General features: G+C 53.9%; 1 protein-coding gene across 4 annotated transcripts; it reads right to left on the reverse strand.

Moving 5' to 3' along the window:
• Nucleotides 1–30: 30 nt before the first annotated feature.
• Nucleotides 31–24,877, reverse strand: Srebf1 (sterol regulatory element binding transcription factor 1). 4 transcript variants are annotated; one of them, XM_042674145.1, is made up of 22 exons: nt 24,739–24,877; nt 20,750–20,754; nt 18,622–18,667; nt 13,630–13,666; nt 8,018–8,470; nt 7,488–7,663; nt 7,243–7,380; nt 6,946–7,164; nt 5,914–6,028; nt 5,435–5,646; nt 5,100–5,286; nt 4,827–5,005; nt 4,340–4,601; nt 4,087–4,253; nt 3,732–3,900; nt 2,934–3,054; nt 2,575–2,684; nt 2,356–2,488; nt 2,006–2,171; nt 1,397–1,597; nt 1,178–1,289; nt 31–725 (listed from the first exon to the last, which is right to left on the reverse strand). In XM_042674145.1, the coding sequence occupies exons 1-22, from the start codon at nt 24,829–24,831 to the stop codon at nt 496–498; spliced, it is 3,531 nt and encodes a 1,176-aa protein (XP_042530079.1). In that variant the 5' UTR covers nt 24,832–24,877; the 3' UTR covers nt 31–495. The 4 variants fall into 4 exon arrangements, with proteins under 4 accessions (XP_042530079.1, XP_042530077.1, XP_042530076.1 ...); XM_042674143.1 differs by lacking the exons at nt 13,630–13,666; nt 18,622–18,667; nt 20,750–20,754 and having other exon boundaries at nt 6,946–7,174; nt 7,253–7,380; nt 24,741–24,877; XM_042674142.1 differs by lacking the exons at nt 13,630–13,666; nt 18,622–18,667; nt 20,750–20,754 and having other exon boundaries at nt 24,741–24,877.
• Nucleotides 24,878–25,207: the final 330 nt, after the last annotated feature.

Raw genomic sequence — 25,207 nt, forward strand, 5'->3', positions numbered from 1 at the left:
ACTGTCCTGACCAAAGGAACAAAGCCCAGGTTATAAATAATTTCATTCTTTATTCTCTGTACAAAACTCGACCTACGAAAATAAAAGTTTGTAAAAGGCAAAGTAGCACATGAGCCTCTGAAGCCAGGATGCTGGCTCACCAAAATCTACACTATGTACAAGTCCTCCAGAAGGGAGAGAGGCCCTTGGGACAAGGCCCCCCTCAGCTTAGGAGAAACGTGCCTCTCCTTCCTCTAGACCGGTTGGGGGAGGGGGCGTGGCCCACTAAGTTATCTGCGGTCAGAGCCACAGACGGCTCCGTCCCTGCACTTCCAGGATCGGCCACCAGAGGTCACCACTATCCTGGCTGCCGCTTTCAGGTTGGGGCGGGGGCTGAGATGGCTGGGGACTTAGGTCCCCAAGCCTCCCCCTCCCCACCTCCCTCCGACACACACCCCGTCCCTCCCTCCTAGGCAGGAAACCAGGACGCTGAGACCAAGGCTTGCCGCCCAGAATCTAGCTGTTGGTGACGGTGGTTCCGCCGCCGAGGCGCAGGAGCATCTGTTGGCAGTCGTGCAGCAGCCGCCGATCGCCGAGCTTCTCGAGCGTGCGAGCGGCCTCGGCCAGCATGCCCACGCGCTGCCCAGGCGCCGACAGGAAGCCGGGAGGCAGGTAACAGGAGGCCAGCAGCAAGGCCTCAGTATGCTCCCGCCACGTGGGCCGGGGCTCAAGCTCCCCTGCCGCGCCTGCGCACAAGGAAGGGGTCCGCATCAGGGGCCGAGCTCAGGCCTGGCCACACCCCCTAGTGGGCGTGTCCGGCGCAGCCAAGGCCCCGCCCTGAGCTCGAGACCAGGCTTTGGACCTCCTAGACCTCCCAGCACACAGGTGTCTCAGACTCCTCCTCCACCCACCTCTACCCACCCCCCCCCACACACACACCCCTTCAGCCCTCACCTCTAGGTCCAAACAGATTGTCACACAATTCACAGTACTGAATCCCATAGTCAGCCCCAAATGATCTCTCAGGAAAGACTTTGCCATCAAGTAACCCAGTGCTTAGATGAGCCACACTGGGGGCTCGCAGCCTCCCTTAGTATCCACCCATCTGAGCTCTGCCCACGTGGGCAGGAAGGAAAGATAGGACTGCAGGCTCTGCCAGTCCCCCATTCTTCTATAATTATGGGCATCAGCCTCCTACCTCCTTTGCCACCGGGGCCTGCTCGCCTCCTCAGACTTCGGTCCAGGAGCTGGTGTGTCCGTGCAGGGCTGGCTCCTGCCATCAGCCGGGCTGTGGCCTCATGTAGGAATACCTGAGTGGGTGGGGCCAGGAGAGGCCAGGTTCAGGCCCTGTCCCCCCTCTCCCCTATATCTGCTGCTTCAAGTACCCACTGTGAGGTGAGGGGACACTGGCACTCACCCTCCGCATGGCAGGCCGGAAGTTCTGTGCCAGACGCCTCAGGCTGCTCAGGTCCCTTTGGAAGCCACGCAGCTCCAGGGCAGAGGCCTGGGGCCCGCTGCTAGTGCCCGGAGCTGCCTGCGGTGAGGCCAGTGGCTGCTGCTGTCGCCACAGGCTAGTGCGTACCACCAGGAGCAGGTCACACAGGAACAGCTGCATGGCCTGGGGTGGCAGGCAGGGCAGGGGTCATGGGGGGGGTTCCAGCTGCAGGAGGGGCAGGGTGGGGGCCCGCGGTGCCAGGGGCCGACTCCGGGCTGCACTGCCGAGGCACTGCACCCGCCTCACACACACATGCAATGCAACAGCAATGCACCGCGGGGCCGCCCGCCTCTCCAGGCCCCCACACCCACCTGAAAACAGACAGCCCCCAAGTGGTGCCAAGCATGCTGCTCACCACACCCCTCCTTCCTGGTGCTGCCAAAAAGGGCTAATCACTCTCCCCTGGACTTAAGCCTTAGCAAAAAGCAGTCAGCTGGATTCCCAGGCCTGCGTGCCTTGGCCTGACTCCAGATGACTGAGGAGCAGAAAGCTGTGACCCGGGCCCAGCCAGGCCCCCACCCCACCCCTTACCTTGTCAATGGAGCTGCTAGTTGGTGCAGTGGCCAGACTGTCCCACAGGTACCCACTGGCCTTCTCACAGATGGCCAGGCTGGCTGGACCAGGCTCTATTTTCCCACGGCCCAGCAGAGCTCGGGCAGCCTTGAAGGAGTGTAGGGCAGCCTTAGGCAGGGGTCTCCTGTTAGGTTCAGGGCAGAGAATGTAAGTCAGACCAGGCCACAGGCTCTCACTGGGCCCAATGCTCTGGTTCTGGATTCTCAAGGAAGAGCATGGTACCCCCTTCTGCCCAGAGCACAAGTTAGTGCAAGCACCCCAGGAGGGATGGCCTGAGGCTGGGGCAGAGGATCCAGCCATGCACCTACTCAGTCTCCTGCAGAGCTTGAGGCAGGTGCTCCACCAGTGGGTATAGCCGCTCAGCCGCCTCTTCATCCCGCTGCAGCCAGTGGATCACCACAGCTGTCAGGGAGGCCCACCACTTGGCCACAGGGTCAGTACCTGCATTAGAGGGAGGCACACTCTGACTCTCAGGCGCGCTACACCAGGGGCCTCACAGTGGCTGAGGGAGGAGTCTCAGGACTCACCGGTAGTGGCAACCACGCTGGAGCTGATGGAGAAGCTGCACGCAGGAGCTCCGGCAGCATCCGAGCAGCTGTTCAGCAGCTGCAGGTACCCAAGGGCATCTGAGAATTCCCTGGGGCAGGAAAGGACTGGCTGTGAGGACAGATGGTAGGGGAAGGGGGCCTGGGTGATGCTAGTCCTCCCCATCTGACCCCATGAGTCTGAAAAGGGCCATCATCACCTGCTTTCTGGCTGGCAGAGAAAGAGACCCAGTGAGGTCCCGAGGAGGTACAGCAAGTAGACAATAGTCTAGACTCTGGCCTTGGATGTGAGTGTTCCTAGATTCTACATTGGAGGGTCTTGCTAGGAGAGAGGTACTCACCTGTCCCCATCAGCTGACCCGGGGCTGGTACTGGAGCTAGGGCTGGGCTGGGCCACGCAGTTCAGCGCTCGCTCCAGGAGATGCTCACGGAATAACTGAGTCACCCGGGCCAGAGGGTCCACTGCAGGCAGGGATCATAGGTTGAGCGGAGGCACCACCCATCCTGTCACAGTCACCTTTCTATACCAGGCCAGCTTGTGGCAAGGAGCAGCCCTGCCACTACTCGGTAGAAAGTGGTGGCAAAACCCCAGCCCCTTGGGGAGGACATCACCAAAATAGGCAATATGCCTTTTTGTTGTTGTTGTTGGTCGTGGGGTTTAAACTCTGGGCCTGGGTGTTGTCCCTCAGCTCTTCCCTCAGCTCAAAGTAAGTGCTCTACCACTTGAGCCACAGCATTACTTCCAGTTTTCTGGTGGTTAAATTGGAGATAAGAGTCTCACAGACTTTCCTGCCCAGGCTGGCTTTGAACCATGATCATCAGATCTCAGCCTCCTTAGTAGCTAGGATTACAGGTGTGAGCCACCAGCGGCCGGCGCAGTGTGCTCTTACACAGGCTCCAAAAGGCAACCTGACTAAGCTTACACCTGCGAGGGCCCCACCCCTACCCGCTCCACAGTGCAGAGCTGCTCACTGCCTGCGATCTAGATGGCACCTCCAAAGAACCTCAGCGCCAGACCTCACAGGATGCCTGCTCCCACAAGCCCCACCCTACACCCCAGTGGAGCAGACCTAGGGACAATGAGGTAGAGAAGAGACTGGATGGGAGACAGGGACAGAGAAAGGGGACAGAGAGAGCACCTGGGTTCCCGGCCAAGCTGTAGAGACTCTCCCGAGGGGCACTGCGCACGGCCCAGTCCCCATCCACGAAGAAACGGTGGCCCACAGGGTGGCAGAGCCACTGCATGGCAAGAGGCATGGAACCACTCTGCGCTAGGCAGGCCTGGCGGGCGCTACTCAGGAAGAAGCGCTGTGGGGGAGGGGAGCTGGGCTGTCACACTGGACTCCAGGCAGGGGCTCAAACCCAGACCCAGGCTGAGACCCTCGTTGGGCCTGGAGGCCACCTGGTAACCAGCTGCTCCGTCCTGTTTAGCCCCTCCCCCAGAGCCACCTGGAGAAATACAAAGACAAGCCCCGGTCACCATCTCCCACTCACAGTCAGGAAGTGCAAGGCCCTCGGGAGACTGGTCTTGACCCTCAGGGCTGCCGCCACATAGATTTCTGCCAGCGTCGCCATAGACACAGCATTGCCTGCACACTCGGCTAGGTTCAGGGCACTCAATGCTAGGTTGGTAGCAGTGAGGTGCCCACCACTGTACTTCCCTGGAAAGCAGATGGAACATGAAGCCAGGAGGTGGCCGGAATTGGCAGGAAGGGAGCCTCTAGGCCCAGCTCTTGTCCCGTCCTACCCATGGCATGCAGCTGGTGCAGCTTATGGTAGACAAGGGCCGCGTCTCGGGCACTGGCGCGCACATCCGCCCTCAGGGTGCAGTCTCTCCGCAGGCCCCCGGCCTGGCTTGCCAGCCATCGGCCCACCCAGAGGCGCTGCAGCAGGTGGCGGATGAGGTTCCAGAGCAGGCTGCAGGCCAGGTCCAGGTGGGAGGTGGGCAGCGGCCGGCCCAGTGCTCGCAGGGCCAGCCACAGCTGCTGGGCAGCCTGGGCAAAGTCCCCCTAGGAATGGGATTTCCCAGTAAGAAGAACAGCAATGGGGCATCTCCCCTCCGTCTGGGACCCCTGGAATCAGAGTGGTCTAAGGGAGGACCAAAAGAAAGCAGGGGACAGATCTGGAGTATGGGCAGAAAGTTGAGAGCAGGGACATGCCTTGCACCTCCCCAGCCTAGGAACTGGACACTGCCCCAGGCTCTCATGCCTATTCCCCCAGGCTCAGGCCCTTACCCGGGCCAGATCCAGGTCAGCTTGTTTTCGATGTCTCCAGAAGTGCACAGCAGGGCCCGAGTGGGGTCGTGTCACTGGTTCCCCATAGATGAAGAGAAGTGCCAAGGAGACCAGCACCAGTAGCCCGTTGGCCAGCCAGACCAGAGGGGGCAGCAGCCACGACACCCAATCAGTGCCATCTGTGAGCCAAGAGAAAGGTTGAAGGCACAGCTCCTAGAGCTCTTTGTTCATAGCCAAGACCCTCCCTGGGATACCCAGGCTGGCCTGACCCACCTCTGCCTTCAACCTCCAGCATGCTACGCCCAGGACCGTGGTGGACACTGGTGGTATCAGAGAGGCTGCCCAGCAGGGAGGCCAGGGGGTTACAAGACAGACAGAGGAAGACCAGCATACACAGAGCCAGGCGGGAACGATCCAGCATACCCCGACTGTGAGGGGATGACAGCTGCTCAGGTTTCACCTGGTGGGGGGCAGAGGGCAGGGATAGATGGACAAGGCCTGAGGGCTGAGTTTCTCTAGAAAATGGACGAGTGGTTCCCTCAGTGAGTCCCCTGGGACTCAGGGGACATGCCTGGGACAGGAAAAGAGGTAACCCCACAGGGCCCAACCTGGCTGTCCTCGAAGACTGGGCTGTCGGGCTCTGAGTCACTGCCACTGCCACTGCCGCCGCTGCCACGGGACAAAGGACTACTCTGGGAGGGCGAGCCAGCATCTGAGGGCGGGGGGGTCAGTGTGTCCATCACCTCAGACTTCATGCCATCCATAGGCACATCCGTGCTTCCTCCATTGCCACAAGTAGACACCAGATCCTTCAGCGACTCTGTAGGCAAAGGAGAAGGTGGGGGTGAAGGTCTAACACCCTGGACTTAGCACCTGAGCCGGGAGATAGCCTTGCCTCTGAGGCCCAGGAAGCTAGATCAGAGTCTGTTGTGGCTAAGTTGAGACCAGAACTGATCTAGGAGTCAGAGCGAAGGATGAATCAGAGCCAGAGCCTGGCCAGAGCTAGGGGTGGCAGTAACGGGAAGGGGGGCGGGGGGGGGAGGGGGGAGGCCAGAGGAAGGGGAAGAGCAAAGCCTGTAGTACTCACTGCTTTTGTGGGCAGCAGTTCGAAGACTCAGGTTCTCCTGCTTTAGTTTCTGGTTGCTGTGTTGTAAGAAGCGGATGTAGTCTATGGCTTTGCGCAAGACGGCAGATTTATTCAGCTGCAGGAAGAGGGAAAGAGGGCAGGTGGCTAGTGAGACTCAGTAGCTCAGCTGTGAGCACTTAGTACAGTACAAAGAGCCGCTTTGCAACTCAGCTTCCTCAGGACCTTTACACTTGCAGTTCCTCCTACCTGAAATAAATTCCTCTATTGATGTCCCCTAACTAGACCAACCTCTCAGAGCAGAAAGGATTAGTGTGTAAGATGCTTACCTACCTGGGTGTCTGGCTACCATCTTCAGGTCTCACCATAGCAAGGCTTTTCCTGATCACCTGACAGATCTGCAGCCCCTCCCATCCCCTATTTTCAGTTTTCTTCCTCAGCACTATGTGGTCTTTTGAATACTCATTTCTTTATCCTGGTGGATACCCAACTTCCTGCTAGAATGTCAGGTCTTCTGGGATGGTACTTTCGGTGTTTCATCATCACTGACCCCCGTGCTTGCGCCTTCATCCAAAAGGCTAGCCAAATAGTCAAGCACCAGCGGCTCATGCTTATTACCCTACCTGGGTGGCAAAAATTGAGGGGACCAGCCTTGGACAGAAAAGCTTATGAAACTCCTTGTGGATGAAGAGCTAGCCAAGGTAGCCCAAGCCCGTTATCCTAGCTACATGGAGGTCTAACATAGGCAGACTGCACCCGGAGAGGTGCAGTCTCTTTCCCTGGGCGGGAAAGAGAGACCCTGTCTCAAAAATCCAGGCTACACATGCCCTGCTAAGTAAGGGCAAAGACTGGTATTCAAACCCCTGAAAAAAAAAAAAAAGTTTAACAAATAAATGGGGCTGCCTGGGCGCAGGTAAGCTATCGCTTAACTCCTGTGTGACCAGACCAATCCTGCTTCCTTCAGACTGCCACACTCCACCCTGTTGCTTCCCAGCACCACAGTCTGTGTGCATCCCTGCAAGCCTCTCTCCATACCTTCGCCTCAGTGCCCACCACCAGGTCCTTGAGCTCTACGATCTTGTCATTAATGGAGGAGCGGTAGCGCTTCTCAATGGCATTGTGGGCTGTGCGCTTCTCGCCACGACTCTGGGCTGAGCCTGGGGACTTGCCAGCTGCCAGCCGGTTGATGGGCAGCTTGTCAGCATCCACGACCAACGGCACTGTAGCCAGGATGGTTCCACCACTCACCAGGGTCTGCAGGGCCAGGCGCAGGTCACCAGGTGGGCATTCTCATGTGCAGCCCCACAACCTCCGCCCATCCGTGTCACCCACCTGTAAAGATCCTGCCTGCACAGTGGCACCAGGGGCCAGAGCACTGATGCCCGCCGTCTTCACAGTGGCCCCTACATCTGTCTTCATGGTTGTGAGCAGCAGCGAGTCTGCTTTGATGAAGTGGGGCTGCAGCAGGACCTAGAGGGAAAGGGCTTGATGGCGAGCTATGTCCAAGTCAAAGCCTGCTATCTCCCAGGAGCCTGGCGAGGGTCCGCGCCCCCTCACCCCCCACCGCCGCCTCGTACCGGAACCTGCTGGATCTGTGAGGTCACTGTGGTTGTTCCAGAAGCTGCTGTGGCTGTCAATAGCTGTGGGGGAGCCGCACCCTGGACCTGAGTGTTCAAGGAGACAGGCTGGCCTCCGGGTGCAGAAGCCAGTGGCAGGCCGGGTAGCGGCTGCTGGGAGCTGGCTGGAAGGGTCCCTGCAGAGACAAAGAAGGGCTGTGGGCCTGGGATGCCCTCACCTGCTTCTAGCCTGCCCTGCAGGATTGGATGAGTCATTATCCCTGGGGATGCCCTGATGCAAACATGCCAGCTTCCAGCAGGGCACAGGAAAGAGGGGATGGTGGCACATGCTTCTCCCAGTACTAAGGGCAGGAAGACTACTGGCAGCACTGCAAGCCATGGGTATTTCCAGCCCCAGCATGAACACCCAACTCCTAAAGCAGCCAATTCTGCCACTAAGACTATGATGGATACTTTCTACCCCCAGCAGCCTGGTCCCCACCATGCCCTCCCACTCCCCACTCTTCCCACCGGTCACACACCCTCCTTACCTGTGGAGAAGCTGCCAGGCGGGCTAGAGTAGCCCAACACAGGGGCAGAGTTGAACTGAGAGGGGGAAGGGGCTGGGGCTGGGGCTGGGGTTGGGAAGCTCTGGGTCAGGAGGGTCCCTGGAAGGGGCTGTGGGGTGGGAGAAGGCTGCAAGATGGTTAATGACACTGGCTCTTCTTTGATGCCAGGCCCAGGGGAGAAGGGGGGTACGGATGGGTACATCTTCAGTGGGGTAGGTGAAGACTGGGGAGGGGATAAGGGTGGAGATGTCGACTTAGGTGCCCCCAGCAAGGCTTCCAGAGGAGAGCTCAGAGCGGCAGGAGGTGGAGACAAGGTGCCTGGGGAGCTGGGGCCAGGGCTGCTGGGATCTGGGCCCCCGGCCCCACCCCCTGCATAGGGTGGGTCAAACAGGCCAGGAAAGTCACTGTCTTGATTGTTGAGGAGTTGAAGCATGTCTGCAGAAAGAAGAGGACAGTGTGTGAGTGACAGTGGAGCAGGAGGAGGGCCTGTTTGCACGCTCCCTGACCGCACACAGCTGTGTGCGAGTGGGGAAAGCCACAGGGACAGAGAGCCACCCTGAGGAGCTAATGCTCCTGGACACAGGCCCACGTCTGCCTGATGTGCAACATCCTCAGCCACGATACACAGAGGGCTTATTTTTGTTCGTTCATTCATTCATTCACTCACTCATTCATTTACGGCAAGGCATTGTTCTGACCATGAAGAACACGGACAAAAATCCCACCCACACCAGGAGTGGCAACACAAGCCTGTAGTCTATTTGAGATGCTGAATCCAGAAATTCAGACCAATCTAGAATGTCTTCTACCTTGGTAGAGATTTTTCTGATAGTACTACAGTTTGAACTCAGGGCCTCATGCTTGCTATACAAGCACTCTACTACTTGAGCCATGCTCTCAGTCCAATTGATGGGTTGTAGATTTTTTGTTTTGTTCCTATCACTGAGCTTGATCTCAAACTTCTGTCTTGTATCTTCATGCAGACAGTTGTAGTGATTTTTATTTTCCAGTGCTGGGCTTCAAACCCAATGTCTGTAGCATGCTAGTCAGGTACTCTACCACTGAGCTGCAACCTCAGCTGGTAGATACTGGTTAATTTTTATTCTTGTCTTCATGGATACATAGCTCTCAGCCCTTCACATAGCACATGAACACTGAACTGTATACTCCAATGAGCTCCAAGTCCTCACACAGGAAGTGACAAGGCCTTCCAGATGCTTCCCCACCACTCAACTATAGCCCCTACCCAACCTAGACAGCGTTCAGATCCCAGGGCCAGGCTTGCCTGGCTCTACTTGGGGCTCAGTTGATTTATGAAAGGCAGATGTGCCTCACACCCTGCAGGTCCAGGCCTTGGGAGGTGGACAGGGAGCAGCAGCCAATTTACAAGGCTAAGAGAGGTGCAGAAAAACACAGGATGGGCTTTGGGGGGGGGGGGGTAGATGAAGGAGGATGTGGTCATAATACTCAATGTACACATGAAAAGGAAACTAGGAAAAGTTAGAGGAGGAGTGGCGTTGAGAGATGAGAATGAATTGTGAAAAGGGTGGCACATATCAAGACACATTACACTCATAAACTGACAAGTTGATTGAAACTGTTTTTGTACAACTACTTGAAAAATAATAGGGAAGGAAGGAAGGAAGGAAGGAAGGAAGGAAGGAAGGAAGGAAGGAAGGAAGGAAGGAAGGAAGGAAGGAAGGAAGGAAGGAAGGAAGGAAGGAAGAGAAAGAGAAAGAGACATGGACCAGGCACCAGTGGCTTACACCTGTAATCCTAGCTACTCAGGATAAAATCTGAGGATTGTGGTGTGAAGCCAGGCTAGGCAGGAAAGTCCAAGAGACTCTTATCTTCAATCAATTGCCAAAAAGCCAGAAGTGGGGGTGTAGCTCAAGTGGCAGAGCACTAGCCTTGAGGAAAAAAAGCACAGGGATCTTACCCAAGATCTGAGATTAAGTCCCAGAACTGATGCACGTGTGCATACACACACACAAACACACACACACACACACACAGAGGACAAAAAATACATAGCCATGGGGGGAGGGAAGGAGACAGGATGGCTTGAGGCCCTGAAGAGGTGGTGGGGTCCTCCATGTCCAGACCTTGTTGGGGAGCCCAGGCCTTACTTTTGGCATGACTCAGGATCCTCAGAGAGGAACAGTGGACAGAGTGGACCTTCAAGACGAGACCAGGTCAGAACAAGATCCTCACCCATGATTGGAAGACAAAAAGGGTGGGCCTGTGCCAGGGAGGTGGGTCTGGGCCAAGATCCAGGCCCATTTCGGGGTCACTCATATAGGAGGCAGTCAGGCTGGGCCCCAAATCTTTATAACACACAGCTCTAAAAAGGTACTGTATAGCTGGGCGCCAGTGGCTCATGGCTGTAATCCTAGCTACTTGGAAGGCTGAGATCAAATAGATTGCAGTTCCAGGCCAGCAAGGAAAGAAAGTTCATGAGATTCCTTCTCAAAGAAGAGCCAGATTCGGTGCATGTCTATTTTCCTAGCTAGCTGAGGAAGCCTCAAATAACAGTATTGAGGCCCAGGTACACACTAGGCAAAAGCTAGACCCATCTCAAGAATAACCAGATCAAAGCTGGGCGCCAGTAGCTCATTCCTGTAATCCTAACTACTCAGTTCATTGGGGCTGGGAAGGTGGCTCAGTGGTAGAGCACTTGCCTTGCATGCCTGAGGCCCTGGGTTTGATTCCTTAGCACCACATAAGCAGAAGAAAAAAAAAAAAAGCTGGAAGTGGCACTGTGGCTCAAGTGGTAGAACGCTAGCCTTGAGCTGAAGAGCTGAAAAACAGCACCCAGGCCCAGAGTTCAGGCCCACGACAGGACCCAAAAAAAAAAAAAAAAAGGATCTCAGTTCAAAGCCAGCCAGAAAGGAAAGTCCATGAGACTTTTATTTCCAATAAACTCGCAAAAAGCCAAAAATGAAGCTGTGACTCATATGGTAGAGCACTAGAATTGAGCAAAAAAGCTAAGAGACAGTACATAGACCCTGAGTTCAAGCCTCAGAACTGGCATGTGCACACATGTACATACACACATATACATACACACAAAAACTTATAAAAATAACCAGAGCAAAAATGGACTGGAGGCACAGATCATTGGTAGAATGCCTACCCAGCAAGTATGAGGCACTGAATTCAAGCACCAATACTGCCATTTAATAACAATTATTACTATTGTTACTGTTTAAAAAGGTACTATATAGAACATATGCATCAGTTTACAGATGAAGAAACACCAGAATCAGGGACAGAACCATGTCCAGACCTACCTGACCCCAGTACCCTAAGTAAGACTCACTACTGCTACATAGAGGGTTCATTTGTTCACCTGTCTCAGAGGCTGAAAGTGTACCCAAGTTCAAGGACAGCCACACAAAGCCCAAGAGCATGCAGTGGGATTCAGACCCAGGTATACAAGAAACCTAGTCTGTTGCCTCTACTCCGTTCCTTGACTCACTAAGAAGCCAAGAACCATGTTGCCACCACCAACCCATTCCTCTGCAGAATAGCCAGAGGCTTGGGGCTGGGCCAGCTGCTGGTCATGTAGCAAACCAGCGTGACACTGAGCATTCTGGGAACAAACCTAAGCCTTCCCAGCAGCTAAGTGGCCTCAGCACCCAGATTCAGCCATTCAGACTTTGGTTTTCCCTCTATAAAATCAAGTGTTAGGCTGGGAAGGTGGCTCAGTGGTACAGCGCTTGCCTTGCATGCCAGAGGCCCTGGGTTCGATTCCTCAGCACCACATAAGCAAAAAGAAAAAAGCCGGAAGTGGTGCTATGGCTCAAGTGGTAGAGTGCTAGCCTTGAGCTGAAGAGCTGAAGGACAGTGCCCAGGCTCAGAGTTCAGGCCCCACGACCGGACCCAAAAAAAAAAAAAAAATCAAGTGTTAGCGGGGCACCAGAGGCTCATGCCTATTATCCTAGCTACTCAAGACTATCCTAGCTACTGAAAACTGTGGTTAAAAGCCAGTCTGGGCAGAGAAGTTCATGAAACTCTTATCTACAACTAATCACCAAAAAGCCGGAAGTGGAGGTGTGGCTCAAGTAGTAGAATGCTAGCCTTGAACAAAATAGCTAAAGGACAATGCCTAGGTCCTGCGTTTAAGCTCCAGTACAGGCACACACATAGACACATAGACACACACACTCTCACACACACACACAGAGCAAGTGCTGTATGTCCTGACTTGTTCCTTCTTTCAGAGACTGAAATACACTCTCTCCTGTCTCAGCCCTAGCCTGGCCACAGGCCCTCTCCCCCAGCTGGCGACTAGTAGCTTGGCAGGCTCAGTCTCTGGCCCTCTAACCCACTCATGGAGGCCACCTACTGGGTCAAAGGGCTCTACAAGATCCATGAAAACAATCCCGAGCAGACCCTAGGACCCCCAAGCACCTGGGCCTGAGAGTCAGGGCTAATATTCCTCTCACTGGGCCTCAGTTTACTCAGTAAATCCTTTCTGGCAGTGCTGCCAGAGACTTTGCTCAGCGGAATGGGTTCTCAACATTGCCCACTGACAGCTGTCCAGGCAGGAAAGTAACTGCAGGAGGGGCTTCCCTAAGGCTAGGAACAAGCAAGATAAGGTGGCAGGCTTGACCTCCTCAATACTGAAAAAGAAATACTTTGTGGATTCTCCAGGTTTATGTCATAAGATCGTACAGCACTTTTCTTTTCTTTTCTTTTTTTGTTGCTGTTGGTCATGGGGCTTGAACTCTGGGCCTGGGCACTGTCCCTAAGCTCTTTAGCTCAAGGCGAGTACTCTACCACTTAGAGCCTCAGCACCACTTTGGTTTTCTGGTGGTTAATTGGAGATAAGATTCTCACAGACTTTCCTTCCCGGACTGGCTTTGAACAAGGATCCTCAGATCTCAGCCTCCTGAGTAGCTAGGATTACAGGTAAGAGCCATCGGTGCTTGGCTAGCACTTTTCTTTATAGCATCTCCCACCTCTCACCCCTTTCTCTCTTGAGCCCCCTTATGGGGGAAACTAAACCAAGACAACCTAGACAGTCCAGGGTTCCCATCTGCCTGGAGTCCAAGATGCCCACAAAAAGTAGACAGGAGGGCTGAGTGGTAGAGTGCATGCCTAGTATGCATGAAGCCCTGGGTTTGATTTCTCAGTACCATATAAACAGAAAAGGCTGGAAGTGGTGGTGTGGCTAAAGTGGTAGAGTGCTAGCCTTGAGCAAAAGAAGCTCAGAGACAGTGCGTAGGCCCTGAGTTCAAGCCCCAGGACTGGCAAAAAAAAAAAAAAAGTAGACAGGACAACTGGCCCTCCACCCTTGATTCCTCAGGACCATGCTCAGAAGCATAAGATTTTGGGAAAGCCACTAACCCTTTCCCTCTTCCCTTAAATTCAGGGTGCTGCTCTATCTAAGCAAAGCCTTCTTTTGGGTTGCAGGGGAAATTAATGAGGTTAGGGGTGGTCCATCCACTTCCCCAGCGAGCTGGACACTTGCTGGCGCTTTGTCAGAAAAGGGTCTCCTCACCCTGCTGTGTGAAAACACAAGACTTAAGGATCCACAGCAGAGGTGGAATCAGTATAATCAAAGAGGGAACCCCTCCAAAAATTACCTTCGAATGTGCAATCCATGGCTCCGTGGTCTGCGCCCTCCGCCCCCTCGGGGCGTCTAGGCTGCTGGCCCTGACCGTGTCCCCGGGACAACTTCACCTGTGAAGGCTCGGTGGAATTTTAAAGCCCACAGAGCGCGTCTCTGCGTACGCCCCGCCCCGTTTCAGACCACGCCCCCATAAACAGGCCCCTCCCACCACCTCCTTCCTCCCCGGGCTGCGGGCCGGGCATGGGGTGAGCGTGAGCGGCCAATCAGCGGCCGCGCCGCTGCCTCACTAGGATCCCGCCCCACCCCCCGACGGCGGCTGGGCTCCGGTTTCACCTCGCGGCGTTGAATGGGGCTGAGGTTACTCTCGGACGACCGCCATTAACCCGCTCAGTGCCAGCGTCCCCCGGGGTTACTGGCGGTCATTGCCTCATCTCCAGCTCCTGCCCGGCTCCGGCTCCGTTATCACTTCAGAAGTTCTCGAAATCCAGAGTTAGGGTAGAGAGGACAGGGGCTGTGATGCTCAAACCCTCAGAGCCTTGCAGTCCAAAACGCTAGTCTGGCCAACAAGCTGAGCAATCCTGGAGAAATCTAGGCCTCAGTTTACTCACGCAGGAAACAATTTTATCTATTGGCATCGCAGGGTAGAATCAACAGAGATAATCTAGGTGCAGCACTTAGTACAGACTTTTGATCAAGGCTACCAAAGTCTGCTATTTGGTAGTGGGATGAGGTGTAAGGACCACCAGTTCCTGGAGTAGTCCCAAGACAGGAGTAACCCCCACCCTAAAAAAGAGGCTGATGATCCAGGAACCAGCTCACTCTTTCAACTGGCCTAGAGAGATCAAGAAAAAGCCCTACTCCAAATTATATATTCAGGGTCTGGGTGATGCCTGATGATGTGTCTGCTCCACCTCTGGGCCTCACAGCCCCCCCAGCAGTGAGGGTCCAGATTGGAGAACCAGTCAGAGTCCAGGGTGGAGGGCCTAGTCCCTGGGACAAAGGTGGGAAAGGTAAGGGTAACAGGTTTAGGGAGATGCTAAGTCTATCTCCCTGGCTAACCAAGGTAGTCAAAGTGCCTGAACACACAAAAAATCAGAGCCCGGGTAGCAGCTCAGGCCAAGTAGCCAAGTAGACCAGCAAAGTCAGAAAGGACTGGCATCTGGGGTCTTCATGCTGTTGTTGCCTGGGAGGGACCCAGTCAGGCACGCCAGCCTGGTGGTCTCAGCAGCAGGTGCTAGGGTCTCTGATCTCTCTCCTTTTTTCCAGAGACTAAGTTGGAAAACTCAGTCATGTCTCCCTGGTAGGCATCCTGCTACTCCTTCCCAGGCTCTCCTTCACAACCTCCTGGGAGGTTCCAAGGACAACATAAGTCTTTAACCGCCACCTCCCTTTCTATTCATCCTGCATTGGGTGCTCAAATACTCCATCAAAGCAAGGCTCTGGGAAAAAGTTCGGACCTCACTCAACCAACTTAAGAAAGGGAAAATTCTGGATTCAAAAGACATAGAGGGCTGGAGTCCAGGCACAGATCTGTCAAAAGCTGACCCTCCCAGCTTGGCCCTTTGTTACTTAGTTATCGAATCTGAGCCCAAGTATGGTGGTCAACAGACAGATGTTCCTCTGAGACTTGCAGGACCAGGGCCACCAGGGCTTTTTTGCCTTTTTATTTCTCTCATCTGTACTGAGGAGATGGGAGGGAGAGGACAGTTGCTCACTGACACCTCTGTGCAAGGGTGCTGGGTCTTAGGAGACTTCTGAGAGAAGCCAAGCATGGAAAGCTGGCCTGCAGACAGAGAGCCCAGGCAATGCTAAGCTACAGGATGAGGGGAGGGCTTGGGGGCTTCAAGACACCTAGTGGTTAATGTAGGTGCTGCCTAACCCTTGAATATACCCTCACTGCACTCTCCTCTATAGCTGGATCTGGGGTCCTATTTCTGCAGATGTGAGTGGCCAGACTTGAGGGGAAACTCCAGAGCCAGCTCTACAGCTAAGCAGAGGGATGCAGCCATGGCCTCCATTTACTCTGGGTCTGGGAGCAGGTCACTCCCCTTCTCCCAGCTTCCAGGCTCCATCTGGGAGAACAAGTTTCTATAGCACCAACCACCCAACAGGTTTCAACAAGGGTTGCAACCAAGATGGTCTACAATGGGAAAGTTAGGTAGTGAGCTGTCTGATACCTGTTCTACTCAAATAGAGTACTGAACTGAAGTGGACTGAGGTGAGCGAAGATGGGCACAGAAGGCAAGCAACTCTGCATGACTTCACACTATGGACTTGCAGAGCCCAGCTCTGAGCATCACAGAAGCCTACAAACCTGTCCAACTCATACAAGGACAACCAAACTCAGTTTGCCTCCTAGGAGAGTGAGCTCACTATCTGTCACACAGCATGCTCCGTGAAGTCTGCAATACGTTCCCTTGCAGTATCTGCAGCCCTTTCTGGGTGTCAACAGGATGTAGAAGAGAAAGGCACGGTGATGATCACCCAGAAAGCAGGACAAGCTAAAGAGAGGTGAGGTGCCAATGTAAATGAGGTGGTCTGTGTGGGCCTATCTGAAGGAGGTGACATCTGTGGGGAGACCTGAGTGAAATAGGGCCAAAAGGGAAGAGGAACACATTAAACAGAAGAAACAGCAAGTGCAAAGGTCCTGAGATGGGTGCAAGCCTTGGGCAATGGTAAGACAGGAGGAGGCCACATGGGCTACAGCAAGAGAGAAGGGATTGTCAGGCACCCAAGGAGTTGGAATTCCAATGCAGGTTTGTTTGAGCCAAAGAAACTGTTATAAACTATTCTGAGCAATGGCAGGCCGCGGAGGTTGCACAAAATGTGATGAAGAATGAACAGTGTGAGAGGTAGTGTGGCATCACCTCCCCAGGGAGGCCATGGAGCTTCTCCTAGGGGGGAGGTTGCAGGATGGTGAATGGGGAATGGTGTTCATCTACCCCTTCAGGGTTTGAAGCCGCTGCTGATTACAGCTCACACCCAGCCCCCAGCCCCTGCTGGATCCTCCTGAGAACTCAGCCAGTCATGTGTGCCACAGAGGCACAGGCTGCCCTTTGTGTGCCCCGGGGGAAGTGAGTTTGGCTCTTCCAGGTAGGGTACAGGCCAGTGGCTAGGTTCCTTTGGTGCACCCTTTCTATGGCTGAGGAAACCAAGGTCCAGAGCCACAGCTGCGAAGTGGACCTCTCGAGACTCAAACCCAGCTCTGCAGGTCGTGCTCCAGCCTGCCTTGGGCACTGTCACAGCTCAGTGTGTGCAGAATGCTAGCACAGACAACATGGTGCTTGGTGGCTCAGCTCCAGGAGTACCTCCTCCTCCCAGCCTTCATCGCCAGTCTCCTCCCTGACCAGGCCTTTGGTGGGTGAGGGAGCCCTCAAGGCAGGACCTAAGCCTGACTCAGTCAGAGACCAGCCTCACCCACACAAAGCTGACCATGGTGGGTGTGAAGATGGCAGCTACTACCAACACGAGCTGTGGGTCCCGTTGTCCAAACCAATACAGCTCCCACACAGCCTCCCTGTTGATATGCTTGCTTGCTTTCTTCCTTTCTTCCTTTTTTCTTTCTTTTTTTTGCCAGTCGTGGGGCCTGAACTCTGGCCCTGGGCGCTGTCCCTAAGCTCTTCAGCTCAAGGCAAGCACACTACCACTTGAGCCACAGCGCCATTTCTGGCTTTTTCTGCTTATGTGGTGCTGAATTGAACCCAGGGCCTCATGCATGCAAGGCGAGCACTCTACCACTGAGCCACTCTACCACCCAGCCCCTGGTATACTTTCTGAAGGCATAATGCTACCTGATGGCATCAGAGCCTGCTCCTTCCTTGAGGAGCATCCCTCCCACCCACTGTGCTGTGGCCACCTCAAAAACTCCTATTCTTCCCCTCGAACGCTCTCTGTTGTCACCACAGATCTTCCATCGTTTAGACCATTCTATGTAGCAGCTCCTAGGATGCTAGCCTTGATGTCCTAATGTCCTGGAGGACAGTTTCACACTCTCCTTTTCTGGCTCTCCCTGAAGCTACAGATGCACTTGCTTAGTGGATCTAAATAAAACCACACACACACACACACACACACACACACACACACACACACACACACACACACACACACACGGCTCTTAAGATGTTACTATGGCCACCAGCTGGATTAAGTGGATTAAGTGGAGGGAATTGGGGGGGGGGGGACTGACACATACTGATCATTCTGAAGGGAAAGAACAATCCTGTAGCAGTGCAGTGGCATTTTGGGGGGTGGTCCCTTGCTGCTGGGTAACAGTTCCCTGGCTAAATAACAGTTCTGTGCCTTTCTTCATATAAATTACATTTTTCTCTCTCTTGAATTGTTTTAATTCTGAAGTGAAAGCAGCGTGCTCTTAGTGCCAGCAGGCTGCTGTCTGGAGCAGATAAACCCTTTACAACCATGTTGCCCATTTCCTCCACATTGCCTGCACTGGCTTTTATTGTTGCTGGTAGGGTAGTTGCTTTGTTTTGTTTTCCTTTCTTCTTTCTTTCCTTCCTTCCTTTCTTTTCTTTTTCTCTTTTTTTCCTTGTGTGTGCCTTTTCCTTGTGTGTGCTTGAACACAGGACTTTTTTGCTGAAGGTTAGCATTCTTCCACTTGAGCCATACCTCTACATCCGGCTTTTTGGTGGTTTATTGGAGATAAGAGTCTCATCCTTAGATCTCAGCCACTTAAGTACCTTGGATTACAGGCATGAGCCACCAGTGTCTGGCAGTATTGAGCTTTGAACTCAGGGCCTTAGGCTCTTGCTCAGCTTTTTTGCTTATGGCTGACACTTGTCAAGTGGTAGACTTAAGCAATGCCTCTAATACAGGTTCTTTTGGCTAGTTAATAGAGATGGAGTCTTGCAGATTTATTTGCCCAGGCTGGCCTTAAAACCATAATCTTCCAGATTTCTGCCTCCTGAATAGCAAAGATTATAGGTATAAGTCACTAGTGCCAGGCAGTTTTGGTTTTCTGAGACAGAGCCTTGCTATATAGCCAGGCTTGTCTGGGACTCTCCATCCTCCTGCTTCTGCCTCTGCCTCTGCCTCTCCAGGGCTGGGCTCACACGTGTGCGCCACCATGTCTGAGGCACCTCTCACCTTAGTGGACAGGGTGCTTGTTCCTGGAGTGAGATAGGGGATTCCTCACATGCCTTGTCTATCATGCAGAAAGCCAGAACTGCCATGTGGTAGATGTTCAGAACTTAGAACTATAGCCCGGAACCTTCTGGAACTTCCTGTACAGGCTCCTTGGATAATGACTGTTGAACCAAACACATTCGATGCAGGTGCTGGCTAAATGCTCCAAATGGTGATGTAATGGGACTGGCTGGAGGCCTACCAGGTGTCACTTGCTGCTTAGCCAGTGACCTCAATTAGCTCTGCTAGTCCCCATTGCTCTAAGGAATTGGCTCAAGTACATTGGTTCCTGTTATTTGGTAAGAACCTAGAGGTCAAGAGGTTAACCACTTGTCCAAGGCCACACAGCAAGGCTGGATAAAAAGACTGCGGGAGCTGGGAATGTGGCTTAGTGGTGGTAGAATGCTTGCCTAGCGTGCATAAAGCCCTGGGTTCGATTCCTCAGTACCACATAAACAGAAAAAGACAGAAGTGGTGCTGTAGCTAAAGTGATAGAGCACTAGCCTTGAGCACAGAGAGGCTCAGGGACAGTGCCCAGGCCCTGAGTTCAAGCTTCAGGACTGCCCCCCGCCCCCCCCAAAAAAAGACTGCTGGGGGCAGGGGGCAGCCTTCCAGCTTCAGAGAACACAAGCCCTGGAGCCTTGGTGTGGGTAGCCTAGAGATACAAGATTTGCTGAGAGATAGCTTGGACAAGGTTGACATTTGTGCAGGAATAGTCAGGGTGGGCCTGTCCAGCTTCACCTCAACTCTCACAAGCCCCAACTCCAGCAGGCTCTTCACCTGGACCCAGGTCTAAGCCTCCCTTCCACCTTGTCTGGCCAGGAGCCCCGTACCCATTTAGGAGTCCCAGTGACCACTCATGGAATGGTGGGTAGTAGGTCTCACAGTCTGTGAAGGGTCAAAGGGCACATTCAGGCTGGGGGCGTGCAGCATGGTGGGGGAGCACTCTCCTAGCATGTAAAAGTCCCTGAGGATGAATGACAGAAGAATCCAGTGCAGCGATTCAACCTAGGACACACTTATCATCAGGCAAAGTCCTAATCTCAGACGTCAGGCTGGCAGTGCTGTGTTGGAACTCGTGGGGGTCACACAAGGTACTGTCCAGCTAAGTGACTATGGGGCAGTAACTAGCAGGGAATAACAAGCTCCCAGTCACTGGCCTCCCTGGATTCACTCCCAGAACCACCTCCTCCCCCAACCCTGTTACCTGGATGCTTTTCAGCAGAGGCTCCTCCCCACCCCTACTCCCATCCTCCCTGAGGTTAAAGGCACTTTTCCTAGAAGCATCAGAACTTCAAGAAAAACAAAAACAAAAACTGGGAAGTCTTCCTGCTGCCTGAAGTCAGGTGGGCTAAATACTATGCAGGGAAGGAGAGAGACTGACTCCTTGTAGGCTCAACTCCTAAGGGCTCTAGACATGAGGCTCAAGCCAGAAGAGCACCTAAGCAGGGTAGACAGTTCCTGAGAGGTGATTCTGGATGGATGGCAGTGTCACAGGAGGGACTAGCTGGGTGAACCTTGCAGGTGTTGAATGCCATACTGAGACAAGGTTATTTTCTTTGGGGGGGCACTGGAGAGCCATGCATTATCAGGGACCTGGGAGTTACATGTTGGGAGCTAAGCAGTAGCCAGTCTAGACATGTTTTCTAAGCAGGGCCTGTGTTCGGTGGGACTGGAGAGAACTGTGAGGTGGCAGAGCAGATCCCAGAACACAGACATGCACATGCAGTCTGGAAGCAGACCCAGGGCAGGGCTGGCCATATAGGAATGGGGCATGTAGGCATCAGGATGGGGTGAACTGGGTTCAGTGTGGCTGCGCATGGAGAAGGTGAGGCAAAACCCAGGAGGGCTTCCAGGTAGCCACACAGAACCAGAGCTCAACAGATATCTGACAGGCAGACAGACAGGCAGAGCAGTCATAGCAACCTGGACATTTCAGGCTCCTTAGAGCCCCCAGTGTGACCCCTTGGCTAGGCCAACCCATGGAAGACACTTCCTGCCCCACAGTAAGAATTCTGTGCCAGGGCCTCTTCTGCACTTAGGAACTTGTACAAGATCTGATAGATTAATCCTCTGTAGGAAGATGAAGTCTACAGCAGCTTAAGAATAATTCCCAGCACATGAGAAGGGCTGTCCCCAAGTTCTGTCTTGACAACCCCCCAGACAAAGAAGGAAGGAGGCAGAGGTCAAGATCATCACCAGGACTTGAGTCCAGGAAGCACTTGTCTAGCAGTGGGCCACCATAAGAACAGGAGGTGGCAGCCCCCCCCCCCCAGTCCATTCATGTGACAGAGGGTTTGGCCAAGGCAGGCAGCTGGCGGGGCTCAAGGCCCTGGCTGGCTCCCGGTACCAGTTTCCAGTCTCATGACAGGGCTGGGAGGGGCAGGCAGCCACACAGATGACCCTTCTCTGACCCACCCACAGACCTCCAACATAGTCCCACAGAGGGCTGCTTCCTTCAACCTATTACCCCCAGTCTCAGGAGCCCATGGATAAAGAGTTCATGAACAAAGAGCATAAGCTCTAGAGCCCACAGCCATGTTATAGCTGTGTGCCACAAATCACTCACCCTTTCTGTTCATCAAGACTTATGAAGATCATAAATATGCCTAATTCAAGTTGCTGGAAAATTCACTGAAATCATCATATACAGTACCTGGTATACAACTAAGTGCACTGTAGGGGTTCCCTATATATGTGGGAATCCTGCACCCTACTCACTAGACAGAACTTCTAACACACAGCTCAACATGGTGCTCTCCTCCCCTCCCTGGCACTGGAGCCCTACCTAGATGCCTCTCAGGGCTTTCAGAGAAGCTAGCCAGGTTCTATCTAAACCCACCCAGCAGTTCTCTTCCCAGAGCCTGGTCCTACCAAACTCAATGAAGACCTGGGCACAGAGGAACCCTGGGGGATCCACTGCTGCCTGGATTAAGAGACCAACACATGGGGCTGGGAAGGTGGCTCAGTGGTAGAGTGCTTGCTTGCCTTGCCTGTATGAGGACCTGGGTTTGATTCCTCAGCACCACATAAACAGAAAAGGCTGGAAGTGGCAATGTGGCTCAAGTGGTAGAGTGCTAGCCTTGAGCTGAAAAGTTCAGGGACAGCGCCCAGGCCTAGAGTTCAGGCCCATGTCCAATAAAAAATAAAAGAGAGAGACCAACACAACCTGTTATCCATCAACAGAGGATCAGGAGCATAAATGAGGGAAGAACTTGATTGTTGACTGACTATAGACATGGACACACAGATTGCAATCTGCTGAGAACCAATGGATCCTGTTCTAATCTATAAATAACACAAGGGATGTGGTGGACAGGCCTGTAATCCAAAAACTCCTAAGGATGAAACAAGAGAATCCTGAGTTTGAAGCCATTCCTGAACACAATGAGTTCAAGGCAGAGCTGAGCAACTTGGCCCGCCCATTTAAAATAAAACTTTAATGAAAAAGGGATGATGCAACTCAATGGTAATGTATTTGCCTGACATGCTTAAGGTCTGGGTTCAAGCCCAGTAGAGCATATAGTAGAGCATATAGTTATGTGATTGGCTGCAGGGGTGGGAGGAGAGTGGAGAGGAACTGTAAACAGGAATGAAGGCTCCTGATGGAGTAAAGTGGTCTATCACTGGTGATGAACACACAACCTGATAAATTTACCAAAAAAGCATTGAATGGTGCCCCTAAGATGGTAAATCAGGTAGTATTCAACTTTTTTTTTCTCCAGTTCTGAGGATGGTATCCAGGGTCAAACATGTTACACAGTCCTTTACCACTGAGCTATACTACTGGTATTTCCACCACCACCACCACCCCTCACCCCACCCCCACCCCCGGCCCAACACACAGACACACACACACCTTTTTTCCTTTTGGTATGAAAATATAGGCCAGGCGCTGCTGGCTCACACCTGTAATCCTAGCTACTCAGGAGACTGAGATCTGAGGATCAAGGTTCGAAACCTGCCCAGGCAAGAAAGTCCGTGAGACTCTTATCTCCAACAAATCACCAAAAACCCAAAAGTGGTACAGCGCTTGCCTTGAGGTGAAGAGCTCAGGGACAGCACCCAGGCCCAGAGTTCAGGCACCACCACTACCAACACCAGGTATGGTAGCACATACAGGTACACCTGTAGTGCCAACTATTCAGGAGGCTGAGGCAGAAGGATCACTTAGCCCAGGAGTTCAGAGCCAGTTTGGGCTACACAGTGAGACTTTGGTTCCCCTTCAACACACACACACACACACACACACACACACACACACACACACACTCTTAGACACAGAAAATATAATCTCATATTATTATGAACTTATTTCTGGGTGATGGATTTAATAAAGATTGTACTCTTTTTTTTGATTAAGTGCATTTTCAAATTTTTCTGCAATGAACCAACAATGTACAATTGGGGAAAAGACCAAAAAGTTTGAATAAAAAAGTTTCAGAAATCCTCCTGTAGGATGTGTAAACCCGATCCAACACACTCTCCAGGAAGCTGGCTAGCTGATCCTTAGGGGTCCTTGGTTGCCTGCCCCCTCCCTCACCTACTGGAGCTCATTTCATCTGGTTCCTAGGTGCCTCCTACAACAAAGACTCCATCCTCCAGTGAATGAGAAAGGTCCACCTGAACAGAGGCCTGGCCATGCCCCAGATCATTTTCTGAAGGAGAAACAGTCTCAGTGGCTGAACTGGATTGTGTAAGATAGACAAAATGAGGAGTGCCAGATTAAAGTTCAGAATACAAGCCCACCTCTTCCTAGCTGGGCTACCGTCCTCTTCTCATCCTAAACCACTGGCCAGGAATGTGGAGCTAGAGTCAGTGGGGGTAGGATATGGGGTGGCTGGAATGTATCTCTGCTGAGACCAGAATGGCCACAGGTTCCAGGTTATGAGAGTCCAAGCAGTTTGGTGCTGTGTTCTCAGCCTTAGTTTCCCCATCAACCAGTGCAACTTAGCCAGTATTGCTAAAACTGAGCCACAATTGTGAAGGTGATTTTGTGGAGGGACTCTGCTTTGTCCCAACTAGAAAACAGAAGCAAATCACTTTATAGCAAATCCCGTCAGGGTATACCAGAGTAGGTTGTTGCTCAGGGATAAAGCACTTGCCTCGAATACCGGAATGTCCATCCCTAGCCCTGTAATCAATCAATAAAAGCTCTGTTCCGGTTCTTCTTGCCCACAAGGCTGGGCAATGCCAGCCTTCCCAGCCTTGTCTCCTCTGCCTTCCATTAACTCCTCAAACTTAGGCTTTACCCCAGGACCTTTGTGAAAACATCTTTCCCCGATGGTTCCTGGGTTCATTCTCAGATGTCAGTTCAAGTCCACCCAGAGCGACTCCCCCCCCCAAACACACCCTTTCCCTGCCCCAAGCCAAGGTGCAATTGAACATCCTCCTTGGAGATTTTTGTGTCCCCCAAGAACAGAGGGCCAGGTCTGCCTATGAGTCCTTAGTGAGTTATGTTGGGGCCTGATACTCAGCAGATGCTCCATAAAGGTGTTCATTGGCGATGCCCATCCCGGGGAAGAGAGGGAAAGCTATAGCGTTGTGCGCACGCGCAAGAGCTCCTGAGCCGAGCTGAACTCTCCGGCCCGAGGGAATGACCGACAGTAACCCCCTGACGTCACGGAGGGGCGGGTCCGAGACGACGCCCGGGTTTCAAGCCGCAGCCGCCGGCCGCCACGGGGCTGGGACACACCGGCTGTGCGGGACCGAGCCTGAGACGCCTAGAAGCGCACGTGTCCCGGCCCGGAAACGCCCAGGGACCTCGGCGAAGGTACAGACCGTGAGCCTAGGACGCCAGAGCCCAAGTGGGCACCGGGAGGTCGTCATCGCTCCTTCCAGAGACTCCGGAGAGCCTGGCGCTTGCACAGCACGGCGCCGCCGCCCTCTCCACGACGCCCCACGCAGGTCACGAGACAAAGGCGGGTGCGGGTGCCGCCCGCACGCCCCCACTCGCCCAGAGCCCAGCCGGCCCTGACGCACCTTCGATGTCGGTCAGCAGCGCCGCATCCAGCTCGCTGGGCTCGGCCAGCGCCTGCTCCAGCGTCGCCTCGCAGAAGGGCAGTTCGTCCATGGTGCCGGGCCCCTCAGCCGCGCCGGGCCTTCCCTGGAGCGCCGCGGTCCCGGCCCGCCGCTGCCGCCGCCGCCGCCTCCCAGAGCGCTCGCGTCCCGCCCGGCCTCCGAGGTGGCCTGGCGCCCTCGAAAAGTTCCTCGGAAACTGGATTCCCGCGGCGGCCGCTCGCGGGCGGGCGAGACGGGGCGGAGCCTGTCTGGAGACCCCGCCCCCCGGGGTAGACGATCCGCCCCACCTGAGAGAGCTGGGGACCCCTCCCCCCCACTCCAGCTCCCCCTCCCCCGGACAGCACCGGGATCCTGCCCAGCGCAGACCTCCTTCCTGTCGTTAGTTTCACCCAGCCTCAGAACTGGGCAGCCTGTGGCAGGCTGCTGCG

Source organism: Dipodomys spectabilis, unplaced genomic scaffold (assembly GCF_019054845.1).
Source record: "Dipodomys spectabilis isolate Male_0828 unplaced genomic scaffold, ASM1905484v1 ptg000018l, whole genome shotgun sequence".
Lineage (NCBI taxonomy): Eukaryota > Metazoa > Chordata > Mammalia > Rodentia > Heteromyidae > Dipodomys > Dipodomys spectabilis.

Excerpts from the sequence above, each read along its gene's own strand:
- Srebf1 (XM_042674145.1), bottom strand. The coding sequence starts at position 24,831 with ATGGACGAACTGCCCTTCTGCGAGGCGACGCTGGAGCAGGCGCTGGCC. Across the intron at positions 4,602-4,826 it reads CTGACCTGGATCTGGCCCGG|GGGGACTTTGCCCAGGCTGC; the intron begins GTAAGGGCCTGA and ends TCCCATTCCTAG. Across the intron at positions 2,685-2,933 it reads GGGTCAGCTGATGGGGACAG|GGAATTCTCAGATGCCCTTG; the intron begins GTGAGTACCTCT and ends TTCCTGCCCCAG.